Source organism: Chelon labrosus (assembly GCF_963514085.1).
Source record: "Chelon labrosus genome assembly, chromosome: 12".
Lineage (NCBI taxonomy): Eukaryota > Metazoa > Chordata > Actinopteri > Mugiliformes > Mugilidae > Chelon > Chelon labrosus.
The window spans coordinates 8,918,599-8,941,417 of NC_140345.1; the positions used below are offsets into that span (position 1 = coordinate 8,918,599).

General features: G+C 42.0%; 1 protein-coding gene across 4 annotated transcripts; it reads right to left on the reverse strand.

Moving 5' to 3' along the window:
* Positions 1-113: 113 nt before the first annotated feature.
* Positions 114-17,046, reverse strand: zyx (zyxin). 4 transcript variants are annotated; one of them, XM_084556740.1, is made up of 10 exons: positions 16,785-17,046; positions 9,721-9,956; positions 8,189-8,460; positions 7,251-7,346; positions 6,030-6,605; positions 5,063-5,204; positions 4,286-4,455; positions 2,960-3,138; positions 2,357-2,477; positions 114-2,266 (listed from the first exon to the last, which is right to left on the reverse strand). In XM_084556740.1, the coding sequence occupies exons 2-10, from the start codon at positions 9,941-9,943 to the stop codon at positions 2,153-2,155; spliced, it is 1,893 nt and encodes a 630-aa protein (XP_084412866.1). In that variant the 5' UTR covers positions 9,944-9,956; positions 16,785-17,046; the 3' UTR covers positions 114-2,152. The 4 variants fall into 4 exon arrangements, with proteins under 4 accessions (XP_084412866.1, XP_084412865.1, XP_084412868.1 ...); XM_084556739.1 differs by lacking the exon at positions 16,785-17,046 and adding an exon at positions 16,287-16,531; XM_084556742.1 differs by lacking the exon at positions 16,785-17,046 and adding an exon at positions 16,116-16,203.
* Positions 17,047-22,819: the final 5,773 nt, after the last annotated feature.

A 22,819-nucleotide genomic window follows, 5' to 3' on the forward strand; every position in this document is an offset into this window, starting at 1 on the left:
TATGGTGGCAACAACAATTATGACTAAACAAATTTTGGTGCAACATACACTAGTGTGTATATATGTATATACGTATATTTATTGCATTAGTAAAATTGTAACACTTAAGAGGCAAAAACACAAAAAAAAACATTTGGTATTTAGCAGTTTTTCTTTATTTGTTTGTTTTTTGATACAGCCAAAAAAAGGAAGGGAATGGGCTAAATGATTTTTTTACACATTCACACATATCTAACGTATAAAAAAAGACAAGGCATCCACATGTAACAGAATAAACACAATGTAATGTCAGATAAATGCAACCATGAAGGCATCATCTCACATATAATATCACATGGTGATGACAAAGGCAGGACCACAACGGTGGAGTTGTTGGTGGAAGCGAAAGACATAATAATACTCGAGGAAATGCCACCACTGTTTACACATTTAGCATGCAATGCTGAATCACTATTGCCATGTTTCGTTAATCATTCTGGTGTTATACTGCACCACGTTTAACGCAAGCGCAAGGAACAGTTTTTATATTGAAGAATTCATTTCTGTGGCTGCAAACTGGGCTCAATTCACAAGTAGCAATAGAATACGATAATGGAGAAGGCACGTCGCCAGGTTAAAAATAAAACCAAATTATGGAAGCATTTATCAGTGAAATACAGTACAGATAAGAATAAAATAGTATATAACCGATACGGACTTAAGTACAAAAGCGGAGTAACAGAAGGAATAGTGGTATTTGCTGAAAAAAATAAAGACCAAACAAAAATGGGCTCTAACAACTAACATACACGACTGTAGAATCATTAAATCTTATGTAACTGTTTTGCTAACCTTGCTAACGGCTTTAAAATATTTGGTCACTGTGTTTTATCATCTGCTAACTACAGCTCAAATGCCTCTACAGTCCTATTGTCCTGCTGTTATTTTAGTGTGGCCTTAATACTTAATAGAAAATAGGTCCATAAATTATATTCTTTAGAGCAAGAGACTCTAACAAATACCTATCAAAAACTAGTTGGTGTTTACTTAAACAAAACGCATCATGTGCAGGGACTTTAGAGTCAAAGTGACACTAAAAAGATGTTTCACTTCACTATGGAACTGTGCAACGGTTACATAACAATAGGTCCTGTTTTCAGCCATGCAGCTGACATTTACAAAAAGACTTTTATGAAATTATGGGATCCCCGGGCAGGAATCTGTGCTTGGCAGATGTGTTTGTTCATCGTTTTTGCATCCAAGAAGCATGCATCTAAAAATACTTGATTAAATCAGCTCTCAACTATGTTTTTTTTTTTTTTTTTTTTTTTTGTTTTGTATAAGCAAACAGCTGATTCTTGTTCTACTCTTGCCCTTATACAGTATGATCAAGTAGAGAGAGGAACATGACATAATTCAACGCATGCCTGTAAACCAACAAATTCACATCACAAAAACTAAGAGCCACATTCATGGTTTTTATATTTTTGCAGCTGCGTTGTAGCCCTAGATGATTGGCTGATATAAAGCACTTTCTAAGCAGGAAAGCATCATTAACCATGCCTGCTGACGTAACACTTGTTTAAGACATACCCTACAAACAGCCAATCAGAGTGGTAAAATGGGTTCCTGGTGTCCCTCACCCTATGGTACCCATGCAAGTTTCAATGCTCACAGGGAAATAGACCAGCCAGTAAAATTCTTGAAATGAATGTCTATCATTTCATGTTGCTACTAATATTTAAGTGAGAAACTGAGAAAGGCAACTTTCTATTCATCAGACTGCTCTTTTGACCAAACTGTTCTTGTGCAAGATATGCTGGAGATTTTAGCGTAAACACAGAATTGGCACAAAAAATACGTTTGAGTACACAAAGGAGGCTAAATGGGAGATTGGAAAGTTAGAGATCTGGGATAATAGAAGAGGGGAATTTATTTCAGTGCAGTACATTACCTCTGCACCAAGTAAAGTTAACAAAGAGAAAGGAAATACTACACTGAATCTGCATGCAAACATACCTTTTCTTTTCACACTGCACATTCTCTCTCACACACGCACCCACATATGCGCACATATACTGAATAAAGCCCTGTTTGCAAAGGCAAATCGGCAGCTGAATGAATCCTGTGCTTTTGGATTTGGTTCATAGTTAAACTCCGCTGCAGCAGCCGATCACTGCGCAGCCTGCTTGGCTCGCTGGGTGTGGCACTTCATACACAGGATGCGACCATTAAGTGGATAACAGCCATTTTCATCAGCTTCTATGGACAGAGGGCGCGCACAGTCCTGCAGAGTAAAGGAACGCATGCATTTAAAATCTTGCTCTCTGGAATGTGTAGAAACGTTGTGTCATGTATATTTATGCGCGCGTCTTACCTCACAGCGGTAACACTTGAGGTGGAAGTTCTTGTCGAGGGCAACCACCCTAACGGTCTCTTCGCTGCCTGCGGCTGGAATGATTGGTTCATTACAGCTCACACACAAGGGGGAGAAACGCCTGCAAGAGAGGGGTGGAGAGGTGGTCATTAGTTAATTACCTCAAATTCTCACACATTCACAGTCATAGTCACAATGTTCTAATTAAACCTCAACATTTGTTGCTACTGGGCCTGTCAACTCACAGCAGTAAGGATTAAGCAGCTTTGCCATGGCTGATTATTTTAAATACAGTTTAGCAAGCTGTAAACAGTTTCATCAGCAAAAGGTGGCGCAAGTGATCCAGCATAATTGAGAAAGAAGTGTTGCTGTTGTCGTGACTGTCCTCCCGCGCAGCCTCTTTTATCTGTAATCCTGATAAGTAAGGTTAATGGGGCACAACAACTGATTTGACCTTAAAACTCTGCAGCTAACACTTACTATTACTGAAAATTTGTGTTGGCAAAGGTCAGGAGAACTACTGGTTAAGACATTTTTTGACAGTAGAATACTTTGCATGATATAATCGCGTCTCAAAGAAATTAAGCAGGGATCTGCAGCCACCTGTGGTAATCCTGGACACAGTAGGGGTTGTTGTTGTCATCAGTGATGAAGGGGGCCCCCTCCAGTACACAGGAGCAGGTGCTGCAGCGGAAACACTGGGCATGGAAACACTGTCCCACCGCCTTCAGCACGCGGTCTGTGATCCTCTCCCCGCATCGGGAACAAACTGCCAGGGAACTCTGAGGAGCAGGACAGGAGCAATATGACGATATGAACTGAGATATAAAACTAGTGTATATATTGGAAGAACACTTATTTGGAATGATTTCGTATTTGCTGTGCACTCTGCCCCTTTCCCACTCTTCTATGCAGATTAATTCTTCTTCTGCTAAGTGGAAATAAACCTTTGTAACATTAGCACAAACCAACAAACCCCTGCCTTCATTAATCCTTCAGAATCTAATGTATTTCCGTGCATTGCCATGGTAACTAAACTAACAAGAAGAGAGCAAACAATGTAATGTAATTAATGTGAGCTAGGTAGTGGGTTATAAACTGTTGCTATAGCTGCTGTTGCAAAGCTAACATGCAGCGAGCACAGGAAGTTTTTCCAGAGACAGCTGAAACAGAGCTACATCGGTCTTCAGGCTTTTTGACTCTCGGATCTCTTTTGACCCTTAGAAAGCCTCGCCGATGTAATCACCCTAGCCCCTTCTTATTCAACTTGTCTGACAATTTTGAGAGCTGCGTACTAACACCTGAATTTCTTTGCAGTGTGCAAACAGAACGGATAGTCAGCAGACAATAAGGAATATTTGCTGTGTTTGACAAAAAAAACTGTGTTGGATTAAAATAACTTCCTTTAAATGAAGCAAAACTTCAATTCATCATTCGTGGCTACACTGTAACAGTGGTACAGTAAGTTAATGATTAGACACTATCTACTGACTGGACCAATTCCTCCTGTACTCACTGTGAAAACAAATGCATTCTTAGATAACAGTCCTGCACTAAATCCCCATGCATGACTGTTCAGTTAATGTTGAAACAGCTTCAAGGAGGTGATGGAAAAGGTGGAAACCTCTGTGTGCACAACACAGTACAATCGATAGCACTACAAACCAGACTCAAAAATAAAACACAGTTGAATAAACAGCTCTCGTGTTATTTTAAGCAAATGCTGAATACCATAACCTTCATGAACCTAAGATTTAGTACAGCACTGTTATATTAGAGTTGATTAGTTTTAATCAGTGTACCTAATAAACTGGAAAGTGAGTGTACAGCATGTGCGCATAAGGAGGAAAAACAGTAAGCTATATGATCACACTTAATGTTTTTAACACCACATGCTTCATTTTACTGTATATGTGCAATTCTCCTCACCATGTAGCAGTCTTCACACTGGGGCGAGCCGTCCCTGTCGTAGAACTGCATGCCCTGCAGGGGGCGATGACAGCTCATGCAACAGAAGCAGCTGGAGTGGAAGAGTTTATCCATGGCCCTCACTGCTGGCTGAGTACGAGAGAGGGCCTCGCCACACTTCCCGCAAACCTCTGAGGAAGAGGAAGATACACAAACAAGATGCATAAACAAGTAAGATACACAAACAGCGTTATCCACAAATACATCCATCTTTTTACTTAGCTCTGCCTCGATTAAATGCAATCTTTAATTAACCAATGAGATTAACACTGATGTGATACATGTTATGGATTTGTTTGTGTAAACACTTCTATACAACATTACTCTAATGGAACAGATCTAGCTCAGTTAAGAAGGTCACAGATTTGTGAGTGCAGTGGATAAGGAGAAAAGTATGTGAAACGGAACCACTGCAGAGATAAAAGCCTGCGAATACAAAAATGGTATGCACGTAGCTAACAATCAGATAAAAGACAACATTCACGGAGGCATCACGTGTTAAACTATTACTTTTGCAAAATCTTGATAGTTTTCTGTGACATTTGTGCAAGACGTGCAAACTAGCAGCTACTTAATGACTGTAATTAGCAACAGTGACAGCCACCATTCGTCTACATTTATATAGCTAATCGTAGTGTCTGATAGCACATGAAAGATTAGTATATGAAAAACAAAGTGTTTCTGTATGAGATGCAAAGTGTGAAATGAATGTGTGTTTTTGAGTGTGCATGTTTGTACCTGTAGGAGGGGAGGTGATGACCGGTGCGTTCGCGTCCATGTCTTTAATAAATTCTTGGGTCATTCTCTCCAGCTCCTCCACTTCCCTCATGTTTAGAGGAACGCCTCCACCTGGAATAGGAACTGGGGCAGGAGGTGAAGGCTGTTTGCACAAAAACACACACGCAAGAAGCCATTAGTGAATACGTATGTATTATTTACGTTGTTTCATGAGAAAGCCTTATATAGTTTGTTATTTATGACTGAGCAATATGGCTTTGAAAACACTACATCTATAGACTGGTGTTACTAGACTCAGTTCTTATCAACACGCCATTAGGTTTTCATTGTGAGGCATCTTTCAACTGATCATACACTAAAGGTGCTTTCACACCTATGTCACTCATGTCAGTGACATCGCACTCCGTTTTGGAACAAATCAACCGAGCTGAACCTGGTTAGAGAGGACGGTCTACGCCCGATTGCGATCTTTTGTCAACACACGTTTCACACGGACGGATACAATGACCGTATAATTATATAACCAAGTAATTTAGTTTCGGAAAAGTGCTCACCCAACAAAGGTGTCTGGTAGTGCATTGCTGCTACTTGGGAGGTGTGTGGCAACAGCAGTGTGTCTTCTCATCATGTACATGTAAAGGCTGTTTTCTCCACACTGTCCAGATGCTTGATCAAGCCGAACATGTTGTTTATATACAGAACACTGGTACATGAACCACAGTGCCCACCCACACTCACTGCTGATGCCGAGTTTTCAATGTGATTATATCCTGAAATCCTGTTTACTCCACAAAATTACGACCAATTACAAGAGCACAGTGCCGAGGGCGTGTCAGAACTTTGTCTCAAATATGCAACCGTCCTACAACCTGAACAATCGGAGCTGTTTTATTGTAAGAAGCAAGCCCAAAAAACTTTGGGCGATTCCTTTCTACAATACACAGTTATGTAATTAACTAGAACTTACTGTTGATGCAGGGGTTGTTTTCATTGGTTGGTTAAAGGAGGAGGGTGGAGACATCATCGTCTTGGGCTGAGGACGAGGAGGCGCAGCAGCTGGAGGGTTTTGGTTTGCATTCACCTGACTTGCAAACGGAGAACTCTTTATGTGATTAGGGGCCGGGGCAGTGGCCATGTTATTTGGTGGAGCTGGAGGTGCGGGTGGAGCTGCAGGAGGTGGAGGGAAAGAGCTGGTGGCTGTGGAAGGGGAAGGTCTTGGTCCACTGCTGACTGGAGCGGGCATCTGGTTCAGGTTCTGGTTGAGTTTTTGTGCCAGAGAGGCTGACGATGTCGTCATTCTCCCCCCAAAGCCAGACTTGGGAGCCACAGCTGGGGCCTTAGCAAATGGCTGAGCAGCAGCGTTTGGTGCGGAGTTGTGATTGGCTTGTCGGTTTGTTCTGGCTTTGAGTTCTTCCGCCCAAGGTGCAGGAGGCGGGCGGTCTCCCATCTCAGGAGGTGGGAGGAAGGAGAGTGCTGGTTTGGGGGCAGTTGGGGGAGGAGCTGATGGCTTGGGTGCTGGTGATGATGAATACTGGCTCGGTGCCTGTGAATAAAACAACAAAGTTATCTCTCTTTACAAATTATTTTACTTTACTTCAGTGAAATATTTTGTGCTCCATGCAGACACTTTTATTATACTGAATGAGGTGCTTTGATTAGAGTACACACTGGAAGCGCTCCACAGTTTGAGCTTATCAGTAGTGCTTCGTCTCTCTGACATTTATTTTGCTGTTTTGAGCCAACATTGCTCTGGCCTTATCCAGAACCTCCACGTCAGATTAAAACACTCTCCATTTATGGCCCTCTCACGGTCTCTGGCAGAACACTCTGGCTTCATCGCGCTCTCTACTCACTTTTGTGTGCATCACTCTCTCTCTCTCTGCGTGAATCACCAGCAACCCATCTTCTGGTTATCTCTGTCGTGATACATGTGTGCAAGTTCACATCTGAGCTTTCAACCTGAACAGATGATGAGAGACTCACGAAACTAACTTGGCATCTCGCTTTACTCGTCTCTACTCTTACTCCCTCTCTTTTTATTTATTTTTTATTTTTTTACAGCGGCCTCACTGTGAGTCAAAGCCTGCTGTCATTTTCTCTCTCATCTGTTTATTAGTTCAGTAGACAGCACAGATGTAGATGTCTAATGTTTGTTAGAGCATATTCTCTATCTCTCTGAGCTTTGTACCTTGGGGTTGAAAGGTCCCCTGGTCTCCATCTCAGACAACAAGTCAGTCAAAGAGTCAAGCTGTTTATCGAAGCTGGTCTGCTTCCCCACCACTCTCTGGCAAAGGATGACAAAAGGGGAGGATTAATCACAAACATTTATCCACAGAAATAAAAAGAGAATGATGGAGAAAAGGATGCATAGATGAGTCAAGAACAGGGAGGAGGATAAAGAGGAGACTTTTGAACACACTGTGAATACACATGAACAAGATGTTATGTTTACACATTTGACTAGCAGTCCAAGCGTATATGCAGAATGAAATGTATCCAAACAGTATATAAATTGTGGCTCTCAAATATTTATTTGGAACAATTACTGAGGAAACCCCAGAATGATGATAAGCAAACTTAATGAGATGATAAATGATGATGGTGAATAAATGAAGGCCGTTTAAATGTTATTTCTCTGGGTAGATGAAAGAGAACACTGCATGTTGAATGAATTGCTTAATTTTCTATTCACTAGGCTGTTTACAAAGAATCATTTAGCATAAGCTCTTTGTTAATTTAAACATGAGGTATACTCCTGTTTTTCAAACCATTTTTTTATTTTGTACTTTTAATACAGTCAAACAAACCAACTGGAACTAATGCAGCCCTAGAATAAACATCTCAGTAATGAACCTTCCATTGCATGTCTTAAAACTATTTCAGTGACATAAATTGGGAATAATCCTGTTGGCAGCATGAAGCTGGGAAATTTAGCCCAGACTAATGCTAATATAATTTGTGGGAAAATCTGAAAAGACAGTACACCATGGACTCAACGTGGTCACACAAGAATGCCCTACAGTGTCCTGACTGATTATCCAATTATGTGTAAATGCAGTTACATGCAGCCAAAGGAAGAAGCATGCAGACAGTCAAAGCTTGGTGAAGACACGACGCATAACTTACCTGTTGATTCCCGGCAGCACTATGAAAACTGGTACCAGAAGCGGGGAGAGGTGGAGGGGGAGGTGGAGGTGGAGGGGGAGGAGGGGGAGAGGGACAGGTGGGTGGACAGGCACTCTCCTCAGGCGGAGCTGGGAGGGGCAGGTCATCTGCCACCGGAGGTGGAGCGGGGAATGCGGGAGGGGGGGCATCAGAGGCACTGGGTGTGGTTTGGCATTCAGGGGGAGGGGCTGGCAAATCATCATCCAGTGGAGGAGGAGGAGGGGGTGGGAAGTCTGCCGAAAATTAGGATTGGTTAAAAGCCATCGCACAAAACAATGTAATTTATTATTAATTCATATTTTATCACCCAGTTCAGGTTCACAGAGTGCTTTAATAACATGTTCATTCATACCAAAAACAAAAAACAAACAGGACAATACAAAAAAATGGAGATTACTAAAGATGAGAAGTTTTTGCAGTACGACTTGTATTTTATGGCCTTTTGCTGTTTCTGAACAACTTTACTGAGAACTTGAGTCAGTATTTTCCTGCATTAAAGGTGCCATAAGTACTTTTGTTGTAAACAAGTGGCTACCTCCGGGTCTAAAAAAAATAAATTAGCCTGTATGAGGAGTGATTTTTATAAAACTCACCCATCAAAGTACATCAAGGCTTAAATGTGGGCAAAATTAATTCGAGACAGGTGGGTGGCATAACAGGTCCCTAGCTGTCTAGATGTCATCCACCCACATGAGCCCCACATCTTTGCTCATTTTTGAATTAGCCAGGAGTTAGGTGGAGTCAGGCAATGCTAAGACAGCGGTGGACGTAGCCAGCACAGAGGTTCAAAGGGCGGGTTTGTCAATCTTCACATTCAGTGCCAAAATATATCGTGCAAGGTCTAAATTAATTCATGCATTTAATTCCTCAAAAATGCATGTTCCATCTTTGCTTTCTAGATTTCTTTTCATCTAAATTATTATTTGCAATTTTCTACCTTAGTGGTACTCTTGTAGAAGCGCTCTACAATGTTCATCTTTAACACACACCAATAGCAGCAGTGCTTCCATGCAAGGTGCTCGCCTGCCATCTGGAGCAACCTTGGGTTCAGTACCTTGTCCAAGGGCCAGGGATTTGACCTCCAACCATCCACAACCCGCTCTACAACCTGACCCAAAGCTGCCGACACGGTGCATTACACTACCCTAATTCCCCAGCATCAGACTGAACCGGCGGAAACAATGTGAATACTTCTTCTTTACGCATGCATGAACTCTAGTGGTCAGAGACTCCACAGGCTATCTCCAATTTGGCTGGCTTGTCTGATTGCATCCACTAATTAAATCCCAGATTCATGCTAGTAGTATAATTCTGCTCAACTCAAAGTGTAACGTAAATTTCCCCACAAAAGGCTCTGTGTTTTTTTATCATGTGCTCAAAGTTGAAGCTCTTGCAGTAGAAGCAGCACGGGGTGGGAAGGATTGATCTGGCAATGGATACAACTTACGACGGAAACAAAAATGGTTCAGAACATGTAAGTGTAAGGCAAATACCATCACAAAGCGAAGGGGGCGGAGGAGGCATGTCTCCCACTCGTCCAATAACAGCTGTGCCTATTGGTGTCGGTGATGGAGCTGAAGGAGGGGTCAGACTTTTGGGCCGTGGCGGTGCCACAGAGGCGAACTTCTTTGGCTGGTTGTAGAAAGACGGAGTGGTGACTTTGAGGTTCAGAGAGGATGTCACCACAAATGGCTTGCTGCCGCTTGAGTCCTCCATTTTGTGTATTTGTCTGAGAATGAACACAGGAAACATAATGAACAATTAGTCAGGAAGGCTTGGTTTATTATATAAGAAAAGGTATGAAACAGGTTGCAGTGAAGTTGAAAGAGCTCGAGCGTCAGGATTCTTACTCTCACACCTCACATGAAAAAACCAACGTCAGTCAGCTGAAAGCAGTCAAAGGGCTTACATTCCTTGGCAACATATGCATGTCAAGCATTGTGTTGGGAGAATTAAGAGACGATGACACATCAACAAATCATTTGGCCTGTCACGGTGGCAAACTAATTGTAAATAGCTTTACAGTTTGCAATTGATTCAGCAGTCCAAAAAAAAAAAAAACAATTAAATGATGTACACTAAAACATCAGTATTCACGCAGAATAATTAGTTTGCCTACAAATATAAAAATTTAAACAAATTGTAGATGTCCGTAATTGTCAGTAGCTTCCTGAAGTTACATTTTGATTAATTCTTTCTTTGCATACTATTATGTTTATTTTTATTGCAATAAACATCCTTTACATTAACTGCCAAATCAAAAACTTCTGCAGACTGTAAACTTTTTAACAGGGATACAGCTGTCTTCAACCCCATTCTTAGTAAAATGAATTAAATGGAGGTTTATTGTGGCTTGCAGAGTGTCTTAAAATGTATTTCTGTCTTTTGTGAAATAGGAGTAAAGAAGCAAATAACACACAGGCATTCAACAAATCCAGTCTTAAACACAAAAGGCTTTAGTAGTCTGCTGCAGAGTGAGTGAAAAGTGTGTGAAGTCTTTCCTTAGGCCATGCATACAGACATAGTGCCACTCCCAGATGCCAGAGACAATTTACAGCACATAACATATGGCTGTTTATACTCAAATAAAACACTGGAATATCGACCGTCGCAAGAGAGTCGACCGCTCTGCACCAGGGATGATAGCAACTATGGTAACAATTTCATGCGAGGTGCGTCAAAAAGAGCTCAAATATTTACTTCACACATGCTGGTGGTTCAACAAATGTTGATGTTACTTCCGTGCTTCTGCCGAGATTCCTCACAAGGTCTGAATACATCCCCCTGAAGACCAGCGAGCCCAAACATGACCTTTAGTCAAAAGCACGGTTGTTCTTAGGAATCCCACGACACACACACTCATGCACACATCTGTTCACACACCGGCTGCCCTGACTCATCGCTGTCCTCAAAAATGTCACAGCTTCTATGAAGGAGAGTCATTTATAATTTAATAATTCTTCAATAAATATGCATTAATTGCTCGCTTGCTCAACTGAAGCCACAGCAATCCATCCACGTACGCCTGCGACCAGTCAAGACTGGAACACAGAGAAAAACAGGAGTTTAAGTGGGATCAATGTGTTTACAGTTTTCTTAAGTTGAATATTTCTTCCAAAGTAGAGGGATTGGTTCATGATTGCTTCTTAAAAATGGAAATCTTGATGATGAAGTAATGAAGAGTGAACAAGATACTGTAAACATTAAGATATTTATAGGGGAAAAAGCCTACACCATGACATTAACTCAATTTAAACTGACTTCATTTAGATATAAGTGAGTTTGCAATTGGAGAACAACCTTTCTAAGGAGGGGATCTGGACTGACGCAGCCTTCGAAACGATTATCTATATATAGACTGGGCCTGATGATGCTAAAAGCTAAACCAACAAGGAAAAAGATTTGAGTGTTTCATCCTCATTGCTCTTTGCCGGGACGCACAGGCAACACTTCATGTTCTGACATGACCAAAAAAAAAAAAAAAAACCTTACGGCACCTGAAAATACCTCTGTTGCTCTTGGCATAACCAGCTTCTCACATGAGAAATGCAGCGCTTCTGCTTTTCGGGTTGGCTTCTTTCAATTCAACTTGTAACCATATACACCGATCAGGCATAACATTATGACCACTGACAGGAGAAGTAATAACATTGACCATCTTGTGACAGTACAATGTTCTGTTGGGAAACATTTGGACCTGGCATTCATGTGGATGTTACTCAAACATGTGCCACCCACCTAAACCTGACCAGGTGCCCCCACCCCATAGCAATGACACTCCTTGATGGCAGCAGCCATCCCCAGCAGGATGCAGCCTGACACAGACACACACACAAAAACGCTTTAGGAACAACTAAAAAAACATGAAGAACACCACAAGGTGTTGACCTGTCCTTCAATTTCACTAGATCCCAAACTGATCAAGTATCTGCGGGATGCACTGGAACAAGCCTGATCTACAGAGGCCCCTCCCCTCAACCCATAGGACCCAAAGGCCCTCCACTAACAACATTCGGTTGCCAGACACCACAGGACACCCTCAGAAGGCCCATGTCCAAGAGAGACCTACACGATATTCGGCAGGTGGTCATAATGTTATGCCTGATCTGTGTGTGTCCACACTAAAGGCAGTATAGTTTTATAGAGGTGTCTTCTGTTGCATTGTGTCATGAGCTAGTCCAGGACATCCTTTGACACAGGAACATGATTCATCCCGTATGTTTTTAATAAGTTTTTGAATATCCGTCAAAATTTCCAGCTTTCCAATGTAATGAGAGAAAAATCTGACCAAAGGAATTATGGCTGATGATTCATCTGACTATAACAACAACGCCAACTGATCACAGCGATGAGAACAGCTCTGCCACCCCAGGACAGTCTGTCAACCAGTCAGTGGAAAATGTCTCAAATGTCACTGGCCTGTTGCAAAAACATCTACCCACACACACACCTACCTCCATTTCACTATGCCACCTAAATAATTCATAAATTTGCTACATGAATCGATAAGGGCAGATGGTGAAGCTTTTACTGAGAGCCAAAGATCTATTCTACGGCTTGGTCCGAACACACAAGAAAATTTAGCCAGGCTTGATACGTGCAGCAACTGGAAGAAGAAGAAAGGACACAAGTAGTTCAGCTGATTGAAAAATATCTGGCTACTTATTAACTTGGTATCAAGACCTCCTTCATGCTGAATGGAGCTGAATGGAGTGGACTAAGTGCAAAACAGCCTCATTAAAAGCTGAGATTAAGCTCTCAGCTTTTAATGAGGTTTCCACGTCTGAGTATCAACAAACAGAACACTCAAATCTATCATGGCTTTCGAAAAAGAACTGCTCGACAAGGGATGGTATACATTGTGATTTCCTCTAGACTACCCTGTTTCTAAGAGAAAATATCCAAGTCTCCTCTTCATTATTCAACAGTGAGGATGACTTGTGGTCAGGTTTCATCTGTTCCTTGATAAAGTCCTGAGGGATTGAGTACGGTGAGATCAGCTACGCACTCAGCCCCAAACGTCCTACTGCAAAATCCATCTTGAAACCCGATCCTCCAGATGAGAGAGACCCTCAGCTGAGGAACATTTTTGGCAGCGCAACTCAATGACATCACCTTTTTTTGCTTCCCTCTAATCAACATCTCTTTCTTTATATCTTTGCAACTTTCCTCTGTTATTTGTACCCTTTTAATGAGGGTTTTAGCTCACTCTCATGGTGAGATGTCAGGCGAATGTTCTGTGGCACACCGCAAACATTTTTTATTTATTTTTTTATTCTTTTAAACATCTTTCCTCAGCTTTTCATTCATTTCTCACCCGCCACTTGAACTGAATGACATCACTTGAGGCTGCATTCAATCATTTCTTCTTTACAGCTGTGATCGAGGATGGCATCGTGTAGCCTTTTGTAAGGGCCCCAGCATAAATCACACACTGCACTCTGGGGCTTTTGAACGTTACATAAACTCCACATGGCCGGGCAGCTTTTACAGACTAGAAAACAGGCTCTCAACAAGGTCTAGATGCCATAGCCCAGTTGGTTTTGATTCCTTCTTACCAGGAACTAATTTATACACAGGAGAAAGAGAGTGAATGTAATCACCTTTATTACCCTGGAGGGTATAAAAACCAGCAAGGTTGTTGCAGTCATCAGCATGGTTGCAGGACCACTGCCCTGGAAAATTACAAGACCTCTTTCATACTAGAAAAGATGTACCTGAGACACAGCATCAGTGAAACGAATCTGTTTTGTGGCACACTTTCTATTATCTGTGTTTTGTCTGAGTGTGGATAGTTAATCCTAAGCACGCTGTTCCCTCTGAGGACGCATGCTATGGGGTGCAGTAAATGTTCAGGTGGTGTTTATCCTAAATTTTAAAAGGAAAACTCAGCAGTGGCTCATTGCTTCGTGATTATGGAGGGACTACATTTAGTTTATGTACTGTGCTGCACATGTTACAACATGGTGATGCTTCATTAAAATGAAGACATTTGCCTTAATTTTAGGCGCTGCATTTCCTTACACAGTCATATATTTTTTTTTTAACCAACACTACCCTCGCTTAAGCTCAGGAAAAGGAAACAATAAAAAATGTAAAGTACAAATGACAATAAAATAAATAGATTACAAACACAATGCCCATTCTCTGTTTAAAAAGGTGGTACAGTTAACTCAAAGAATGCCTCAATGTGAAAACTGACAGTACTTCCAATAATTCCCTCAATGTCTAGTCAGTCATTGTATCAGTGACTACTGTGTTGTTGATGAAACTCTCTATTGTTCTGATGTTAATAGCACGCCCAGTTTCTGGGAAAGCGTGTCTAGGCCAGGGGTCACTAATGCAGAGACAAACAACCCTTCTGAGTCCAATCTTACAGGTCACTGGACACGCATTGAGCACCAGCGTTGTGCTCCCTCTCAGTCTGGAGTTAGAAGAATAACTGAACGGGCAACATTTCAAAACTGGTAATAAAATCAGCCACCGGACTCGCCCCGACAGCTCTGGCTGCTTGAACCAACATGCAGTATAATCTAGGCCAAAGAAGAGTCACAAGGCACAAGAGACAAAATCAAAGCGCTAGCCAAGCAGTGATCTGAGACCAAGGGATGCTCTAAAATAACTTGTCTGCGTTGACTCATGGAGGCTTCAATTAGGGAGGATCCCTCGTCACACACATCTCACACACACAGAGTCATCGCTTCATTCACGGATTCTTATCTGCATCACCGATTTACTGGGGCGTCAGTGACCACAATCCCAGTCTTTTCAAAGACAACCACCACATGAACCCTTGCACAGAGCTTTTCTTTTTTTCTGATAAGTTATTCTTGAACACAGCTTACTTACTGTGGCCTTGGGTTAGGGCTCTGTGATAATCAGAGGATTTTCACGTTCTCAGGGTTGTAGAAATGCTACGCCAACATGGCACGTCTATGGAGGAATGTAATCTCATGACATGACTTGTTAGTACACAGAGCTGCATATCCTCTAAAACAAACACAACAAGGTGCATACACTCACTGAGCATCTCGCACATCCTGTTCAATTCAGATTTACTCACAGAATTCATGTGAAACCTTCAGAGGAAACACTAAAATAACTGTTTAACAGGAAGAAACATTGAGCCGAACCCAGTCAGTGTCATAGTCATAGTTTACAATTATTTTTAGACTTTCATTCTTGTAAATGTGTTGCTTGTTTACAGTCTAAGGACAAATTCTGTTTGCTCTCATTCAACCAGCCACATGGCATTTGTCTTTATCCTCACATGACTGTTTAACGACAATAACGATGTATTGAATCCGGTGCAATCCAATCCAACAGCTCTGCCATCATTTTGTTTAAACTGTATACATTCAAGGTGGGTTTATGAAGCAAATGCTTATTTGTTGTCACTGTCAGAAAGCTACTACTTCTACTTTATGTTTATGTCTGAGGAGTGGTGTTCCGGACTAAATTATATATATATATAAAAAAAATAGTTTGTCCATTAATAGGAAAGGCCCCGTCATCTTTAAAGTGGGAACAACAAAAGAGTAAAAAAGGTTTCTATTTACTCGCCACTATCAGTAAGTTAAGCCTATTATAGCTTATTGCTACACCGTTATTTTAACAGTTGACTACAACAGGCGAGCTGACAGCAGATAAATAGTGTCCGCTACGCAAATTAAATACACTATCATCGTCATTCAGGATAACGCAGATTACTGATAACGATGACAGTATGTAGCTACGGCTAGCAGAGCTAACGCTACCTACCAAATTAGTTCTAGCCTCCAACGTCTATTCAACGTCCGCAGCGCTCGTGCTGCGTTAGCTTGTCCGGTTTCTACGTTCGCCTACAAACCGACGCCGCCAACGTCTGAAATAATCATTTAAAACTCACCTGCACCTCGGAGCAAGCAGCTAGTGTGATATTAACCTGTGTGGCTTCAGTCAAACCAATGGCAACGCTATCTGCGGTCGGACCACTCGCACACACCCCTACACTCCATCAAGCTTAGGTCAGAGGGTTTCGGTCGTGAATCGCGTTAACGCCGCCCCATTTTCTTCTTACCTCATATGGCAAAAAGAAGTCGGCTTCTCTGAACAGCGCTGTCATTGGGTTTAATACATTTTCTGCTCCGTGGAGTGGATAAAAGCGGGCATCGCTAGCTAGCTTAGTCAACTTTTTAACTGGACTTCCTGTCTGAGCTTCCGCATAGCCATGCCTTATCGCGGGTTACCATCAGCTGGTGGTCTAGGGACACAGAGTAGCCTACGGTCAGAGAGACTTGCTCATGTCCACTAAACACACACGCAGCCCGGGGAACACCGTCCGCCACAAGGTATCTTCTTATCTGGTCAGTTTGTGCTTGTCAAATCACTGAGATGACATTCCCATATATGTTAGCAACAGCTTTCATTGAGGAACCAGAAAATCTCATGATGATACCTCCAGGGCTAAAGACCATACCTTATTAGGTAGCAGCCCCCCCCCCCCCCAAAAAAAGTAAAGCATGCCATCACCTCATATTGTTCTGATCTAACACATAACATATGAAAGAATACTCACCCTGTTAATGCAGCTGCAGTGTGGCTCTCCCTTTTACTTCCCCCTCTACCTTTTGTGCTTTTTTTTCCTCTTTAGTTCCAAGCTGAGTTAAGAGTTGACTGTAATGGCAACTTCTCTTTCTCTGTTCCCCTCTCTCCAGCTATTAGACCCTCCCACTGTGCTTTTCAGTCTGGAAAAGGAATGACACCATCCTTCCAAACAAGTTCTTTCTCGTTTGACTTTGGCTCAGGACTTGTGTATTACTATGTAAACAGCACCTCTCTCTCTCTCTCTCTCTCTCTCTCTCTCTCTCTCTCTCTGTGTGTGTGTGTGTGTGTGTGTGGGTGTGTGTGTGTGTGTGTTCATTAACTGTCCAGTCAGACCCCTCCTCCTCCTCCTCCTCCTCCTCCTCCTCTTGCTCTCTTTTCTCTCTGGATTCTTGCAGCATTCTTCATTCAATGACATCAACCCTGTTGCCTCTCCTTGTAAGGTCAGGCTGAGGGAACGAGGGAGCAGGAGGGAGGGAGAGATAATGGGGCTAGAGGCTTGATTAGATGCAGACTCTGAAAGCGGTCAGGGGTTTAAACAAAAGGAGGTAGACCGGTTTGAAGAAAGTACACTCCAGCAGGGCTGTGCTGTGGAAAATGTTGACCGTTTGTGATTTTATTTACTGTCAGAAGAGATAGGACTGGATGCCTTTCGCTCATTTGCCTCAACAAGCACAGCCGAGGCTGAGATTGTGGAGATTGTCTGTTGCCAAGTTGGCCCTTAGAGCAAACACACAAAGCATACCTCTCTGTGCACAGTTTGTGCACGTGATTATAGACACCAACTATATATGAGCTCTCTCTCTCCAGTCTAACTGCTGTTCATCCTCATAATAAGGATGTCCCCACCTTCAACCTGGTGTTAAAGTGACACCTCCCATCCTGTTCTGTAGCTACTGCTGTGACATGTCCCTTTATCATCCACTCATACCTTACACACACGGAAGTCATGTAGTCCACACCCTTGAGTTTTATCACACTTTCAGGTGTAGCCATTGCTTGCACAGTGGCAGATATCTTTTAATACACAACTACAGAAGCTACTTGGATGAGTGTTGAGCTGCTTTAGTTTCAGCTATGTTTTTTGGATATGATGATTTGATCTGATCTTGATCTTAGCACCTTCACAGACTCTTTTAATAAGTCTACTGTTGAGAAGTTTTGACATTTACTACCATATTTACTACGTTTAACAAGGAGAAAATGTCATTGTATTTTAGATTTTAATTTTAATAACATGAGGCAATCAGAATATGAGACACGAGTAAACAAAAGGGCACTTAATATAGATGGATCATGTAGGTCATATTGATTATTGGGGAAATTTTTTTTTATTAGTTCTGAGAATTTGCTGCTGAATTACTTTTTTGGAGTTTTGGAGAAGTGGTCAGACAAAACAATGAATTTTATGATGTTGCCTGGGTAATTTCTTTTCATTCGGTATTGTTTGTCGATCAAACATTAACTGGCTGTGCTAAAAAGGTCTGCAGATAAACCAGTAACGGAAGTAATCCTTATTTAGTGTCCTGTCTGTGTTGTTTCAACGAAACTGAGTATGACACTCAATAACTGATTTAAGGAAATGTGATTCAAGTGAAGACCATGTGAGTAATATATATGGATATATATATATATATGTGTGTGTGTGCGTGTGTGTGTGTGTGTGCGTGTGTGTGTGTGTGTGTGTGTGTGTGTGTGTGTGTGTGTGTGCATCCTCTGACGCACTCTTCCTGTGATTGCCATCAACACACACATCATCATATGAGACTCAAGTTGCGAAAGGGCAGAGTTGCACTTAATTCAGGTTGTGAAACCACAGGCAGAGTTTGGCTGATATCTGTTTCGTGCAGTACTTCTGCTGTAGCTGTTGTGTAACCTGTTGCTGCCCGATTAATGTCTGTGAACTACGGGGAGTGGTCATTAGGGTCTTTGATAGCCTATTGTCCTACGAGGAATGTTTCCAGTCTCTCCCCATTTCCAGTGGGACAAAAAAATGTGATGAATTTCCACTCAGAGCTTTCCACAGTAACTCCAGTGTGAGAAAATAATGTGCCCCCCAACTAAAACGGGTGACAGATATGTGGAAGAAGTCTGTTCCACGTCATCAGTTTGTTTTCTGTTTGACTGGTGTGGATGGAAAGCTAAGTTTCAGTACGTGTAATGCTCTTCTTCTGCTTTTCATCCAGCTGCAAATGTTGGGTGGTGCCATGGTGACTGAAGTTTTCATCAGGCAGGAAGAAGGCAGCTCTGGGGTCCCGTCAATCTGAAGGTAAAGAAAAAAAAATAAAAAACAGGAGGCCGTCAGAATCAGAGCCAGACAGCCTGGAATGCAGCCAGACCTTGGAATGAGCAGTTCCTCCCCTCTCCCTCGCCAAAGTGCCATATTTTTCTCTCCCCCTCTCTCTCATTCTCTCCCTTTTTCTCTTTCCGCACCACCTATTCCTCCGTTTCACTCTCTGTCCTCCTTACTCTGCACTTTTGTTTCCTATCTTTTTTTTTCCATTCCTCCTCCCCCTCCACCTCCCACAGTGCATGAATCAGTACCTCATAATACCTCAGCGCTTACTGTTAATACCCTAATCACTTCCAATCCATACGTAGCGTCTGTCAGAATACATTCATTTTCTCAACAAAGAAAAAGAGGGAGGCCATTTGAATGCAAGGCAAATATTTTTAATTGCTCACACCAAAGAGTGCATTTTAAAGTCAGAACAGACTGTTGAACAGGAACTTACTTATAATAGCCTATTGCACACACATTATTTTTGAGCTTTTTAACAAAATACATGAAACAAATAAATAAACACTCTTTCCCGGGCACTTCACACCCACATAAGTCTAACAAGTGGAGACATAGACGTACAGTGTGTCTGTTTAATCCAAAGTTGGCTTCAAGAAGGCAATGTGTTATGCCCCTCTCCAAAACTTTATGTGAGATGTGCAGCTGTGAAAAAAAAAAAAGTTTAGCTGTACAGAGAGTAATGCTTCCATATAAGTGCTTCTGATATTTAGCCTAGCCCACTGACTGAAATGGGAATGTCAAAATGAGAAAAACATGTGTCACTACAACACTACACAATTCAGTAGTACAAGTGCTGCTGTCGCCAAAATGGAAACACAGTTGAATCAACATCTCTCTCCGTTATTTTAAACAAATGTGCAGCATAACATTGGTGGAGCTAAGAAATGGTGTAGGGCTGTTACATAAGAACGCATTCGCTTTCACCAGTGCACCTGATGAACTGGAAAGTGAGCGTGTAATGTGTGTCCTGAAACAGAGGCGCAGAAAAGACCCTCACATAGAATCACACAAATCCACAAAGTAGACTTTGCAGGTGTTCCTTAAGCAGGGTGAGAACCTGCCTAAAAATGCCTCCAAATCTCTGCCAAACTGGCTTCCACTCAGACAGTGTTAGGCTGCAGTGTCCTGGTTCTCCCAGCAGGGGTCAGACTGATACACATTACTGTGCTGCACACTAACAGATTGAAATGCCTTGAGGGTAGAAGATACATTCCCCCACATTCTCTGACATTGAGCAAATCAGATGTATGACTAGAGGGTGTGAAAGGTGAGTACCCACAGATTCTGACCCAGCTCTAGAAGACATTGCAAGGCTCATTGAGGAGAATGGACATATCCTGGACAGAGATGCATCTTGGAGGAAGCACTGCTGAGGTGGTCTAGACGAGGAGGGCTGGAGAGTATGTAGGGTAATTGCAGGAGAGGAGGGAAGAGAATTGTAAATAATAGAGGAGAGCTGGGAACTCCTCGTACGCAAGGTTTCTCCGCGTGTACCTGGGGTGCATAACCACACAAACACACACGTCAGGAACCCAGAGACTCTTCACCACCCACACGAATATAAAATACCCAAAAAATATGTGTGCTGAAATATCCAAGCTAGCAACAAAACTAATGATGCACATAAACTCAATCTTCCACCGGCTAAAAACAAAGGTAATCATATAAATTAGGCCATTAGAGAAGGCCATAACCGAAACTGCCTCTCTTCCTAACAACGATTTTATCTCTCCCATGTTCCCACCCACCTCCTACGCCTCTTCCCTCTTCAAAAACAAACCATTCCCTCCCATTTTCTACCCCTCCTCATCATTTTCTGTCCTCCTGTCCCGCCTCTCTTCACTCTTTTCCTTCCTTCCTTGCATATTTTCTGTCCTTTTTCATACGTGAAATCCAATGCTGCCCAGCTGTCAGATACACCCACTGACCCCCCACCCCCCCTTTCCTCAACACACACATTCTCCCTCTAAAAAACGTGGTGGCTCCTTGAGGGCAGATGTGTAACATGTGGTTCCAATTAGCACATATAGTAACACACTCCAGTGGCAGTTAGATTCAGCAGAGCACAAAATAAAGACGATATGGGAGTCAGTGGTCAGTGACCAAGTAAAGACAATGGGGAATGGAATGATTGCCTCTTTTAAGCCGGTCTGAACTATTTTTAATGACCACCTTTAGAAAGACTTTGGAAACAGGCGTCTCCATTCATCTCAACACACTTAGACTGCTTGAATGAGACAGTGTTAAAGTTGTTATTCATTATCTGTAGCAGCCAGGAGCTGATAGACAGATACAGGTACATGAAAGTCACTGATCACAGGAATTATGTGTGTGTGGGTCCCCAAGATGATATTAAACAGGAGCTGCCGCATTTAAATTCAGTGCAGCACAGCATCACCCCAGATAGGAAAACAAGAGGCGTGCTGACAGGAACATGATAGAAGTCGCCTGTGTCATATGTTGCAGGGCAGTTTTCATGCAATCGTACTCGCTTTGTTAGCGTGCCAGTGGATGTGTGTGAGAGTTGGAAAGGAGATGACAAAGACACTGCGAGGCAGTCATCTTTGAGAGTGGCCCATGTATCACGAGCGAGATTAGTGTCAAGAATTTCTTCCCTCTGTGGTTGACCTTGTCTCGCATTGACACTCCGTATCATAGATCATCATGTTGTCACCAACGGACCGTATAAATGTGAAGCACGTGGTTGGGGGTGTGTGTGACAGGGATGTAGCTAACCGGTATTTCCATTATTAATTAGTGTGAAAAATAGATTACAATCTAACTGAAAATTGCTGGTCTACCAAAAATGTCATAAAAGTCAATTCTGATTTCATAAATGTTTGAAAAGGATACTCAATTTTAGATGATGCAGAGAAAGTAAAGACACATTTCAGAAACTAAGACTGTACAAGTGTTTGCCAGTTCTACCCGACTTAAACAGTTAAACAATTTGTTAAACAATAGTTAATCAGCTAACCGTTGCAGCTCAACTGTGTGTGTGTGTTTGCATCTCAGTAACCTGACATAGATTCTGAATGGGGTTAAACAATTGTATATACAAGGACAGTCAGGTAAAGCAGGATAGATACGTGCCCAGATTAACCAAGGATTTTGGCCAAAATCATGAATTGCTGCAATGCAAGAGAGAGAGACTAAAGCAGCAGACTGACACAAAATGACAGATAGACGGAAGGACGATAGAAAGCTAGAGAGAGAGAGAGAGAGAGAGAGAGAGAGAGATAGGGGTGAAAGAAAACACAGAAATCAGTCAACTGCATGCTTGGCATCTTTGCTTGACCTGAACAGTTAATCAGTTTGGAGAAAGCAAAGTTAAAAAGCTGATCCTTGCAGCTCATCTGAGTGTGTGAGTGTTTGCACCTCAGTAATCTGATGTAGTTTTTGCAGAACATCCCTAAAAATAATTGAACATGAATCATACGGACAAGGAAACGGGAACACGGCTCAAGAAGGATGGATACACCTAGATTAATATACAAAGCATGTAAAGCTGACACCTGCAGCAGTGATCTCCTCGGCGTCAGAGGGAAATCAGCAAAATTCTACCTTTAATGAAACCATCAATCTTTGGTTTACAAAAAAATAATAATAATTACTAAAAAACGGGAGAAGAAAGACATTTCTGATTTTTAAAAGCTCAAGGTAACATCACAAAAATGTTATTCGGACAATAGCTCCAAAAAACAAAA

What these genes read in the sequence shown, in the direction of transcription:
- zyx (XM_084556739.1), bottom strand. An exon ending in AGTGTGAAGACTGCTACATG is followed by an intron (nt 3,139 to 4,285) that starts GTGAGGAGAATT and finishes CCTGCTCCTCAG; the next exon opens with AGTTCCCTGGCAGTTTGTTC. An exon ending in TCAAGTGTTACCGCTGTGAG is followed by an intron (nt 2,267 to 2,356) that starts GTAAGACGCGCG and finishes TTTACTCTGCAG; the next exon opens with GACTGTGCGCGCCCTCTGTC.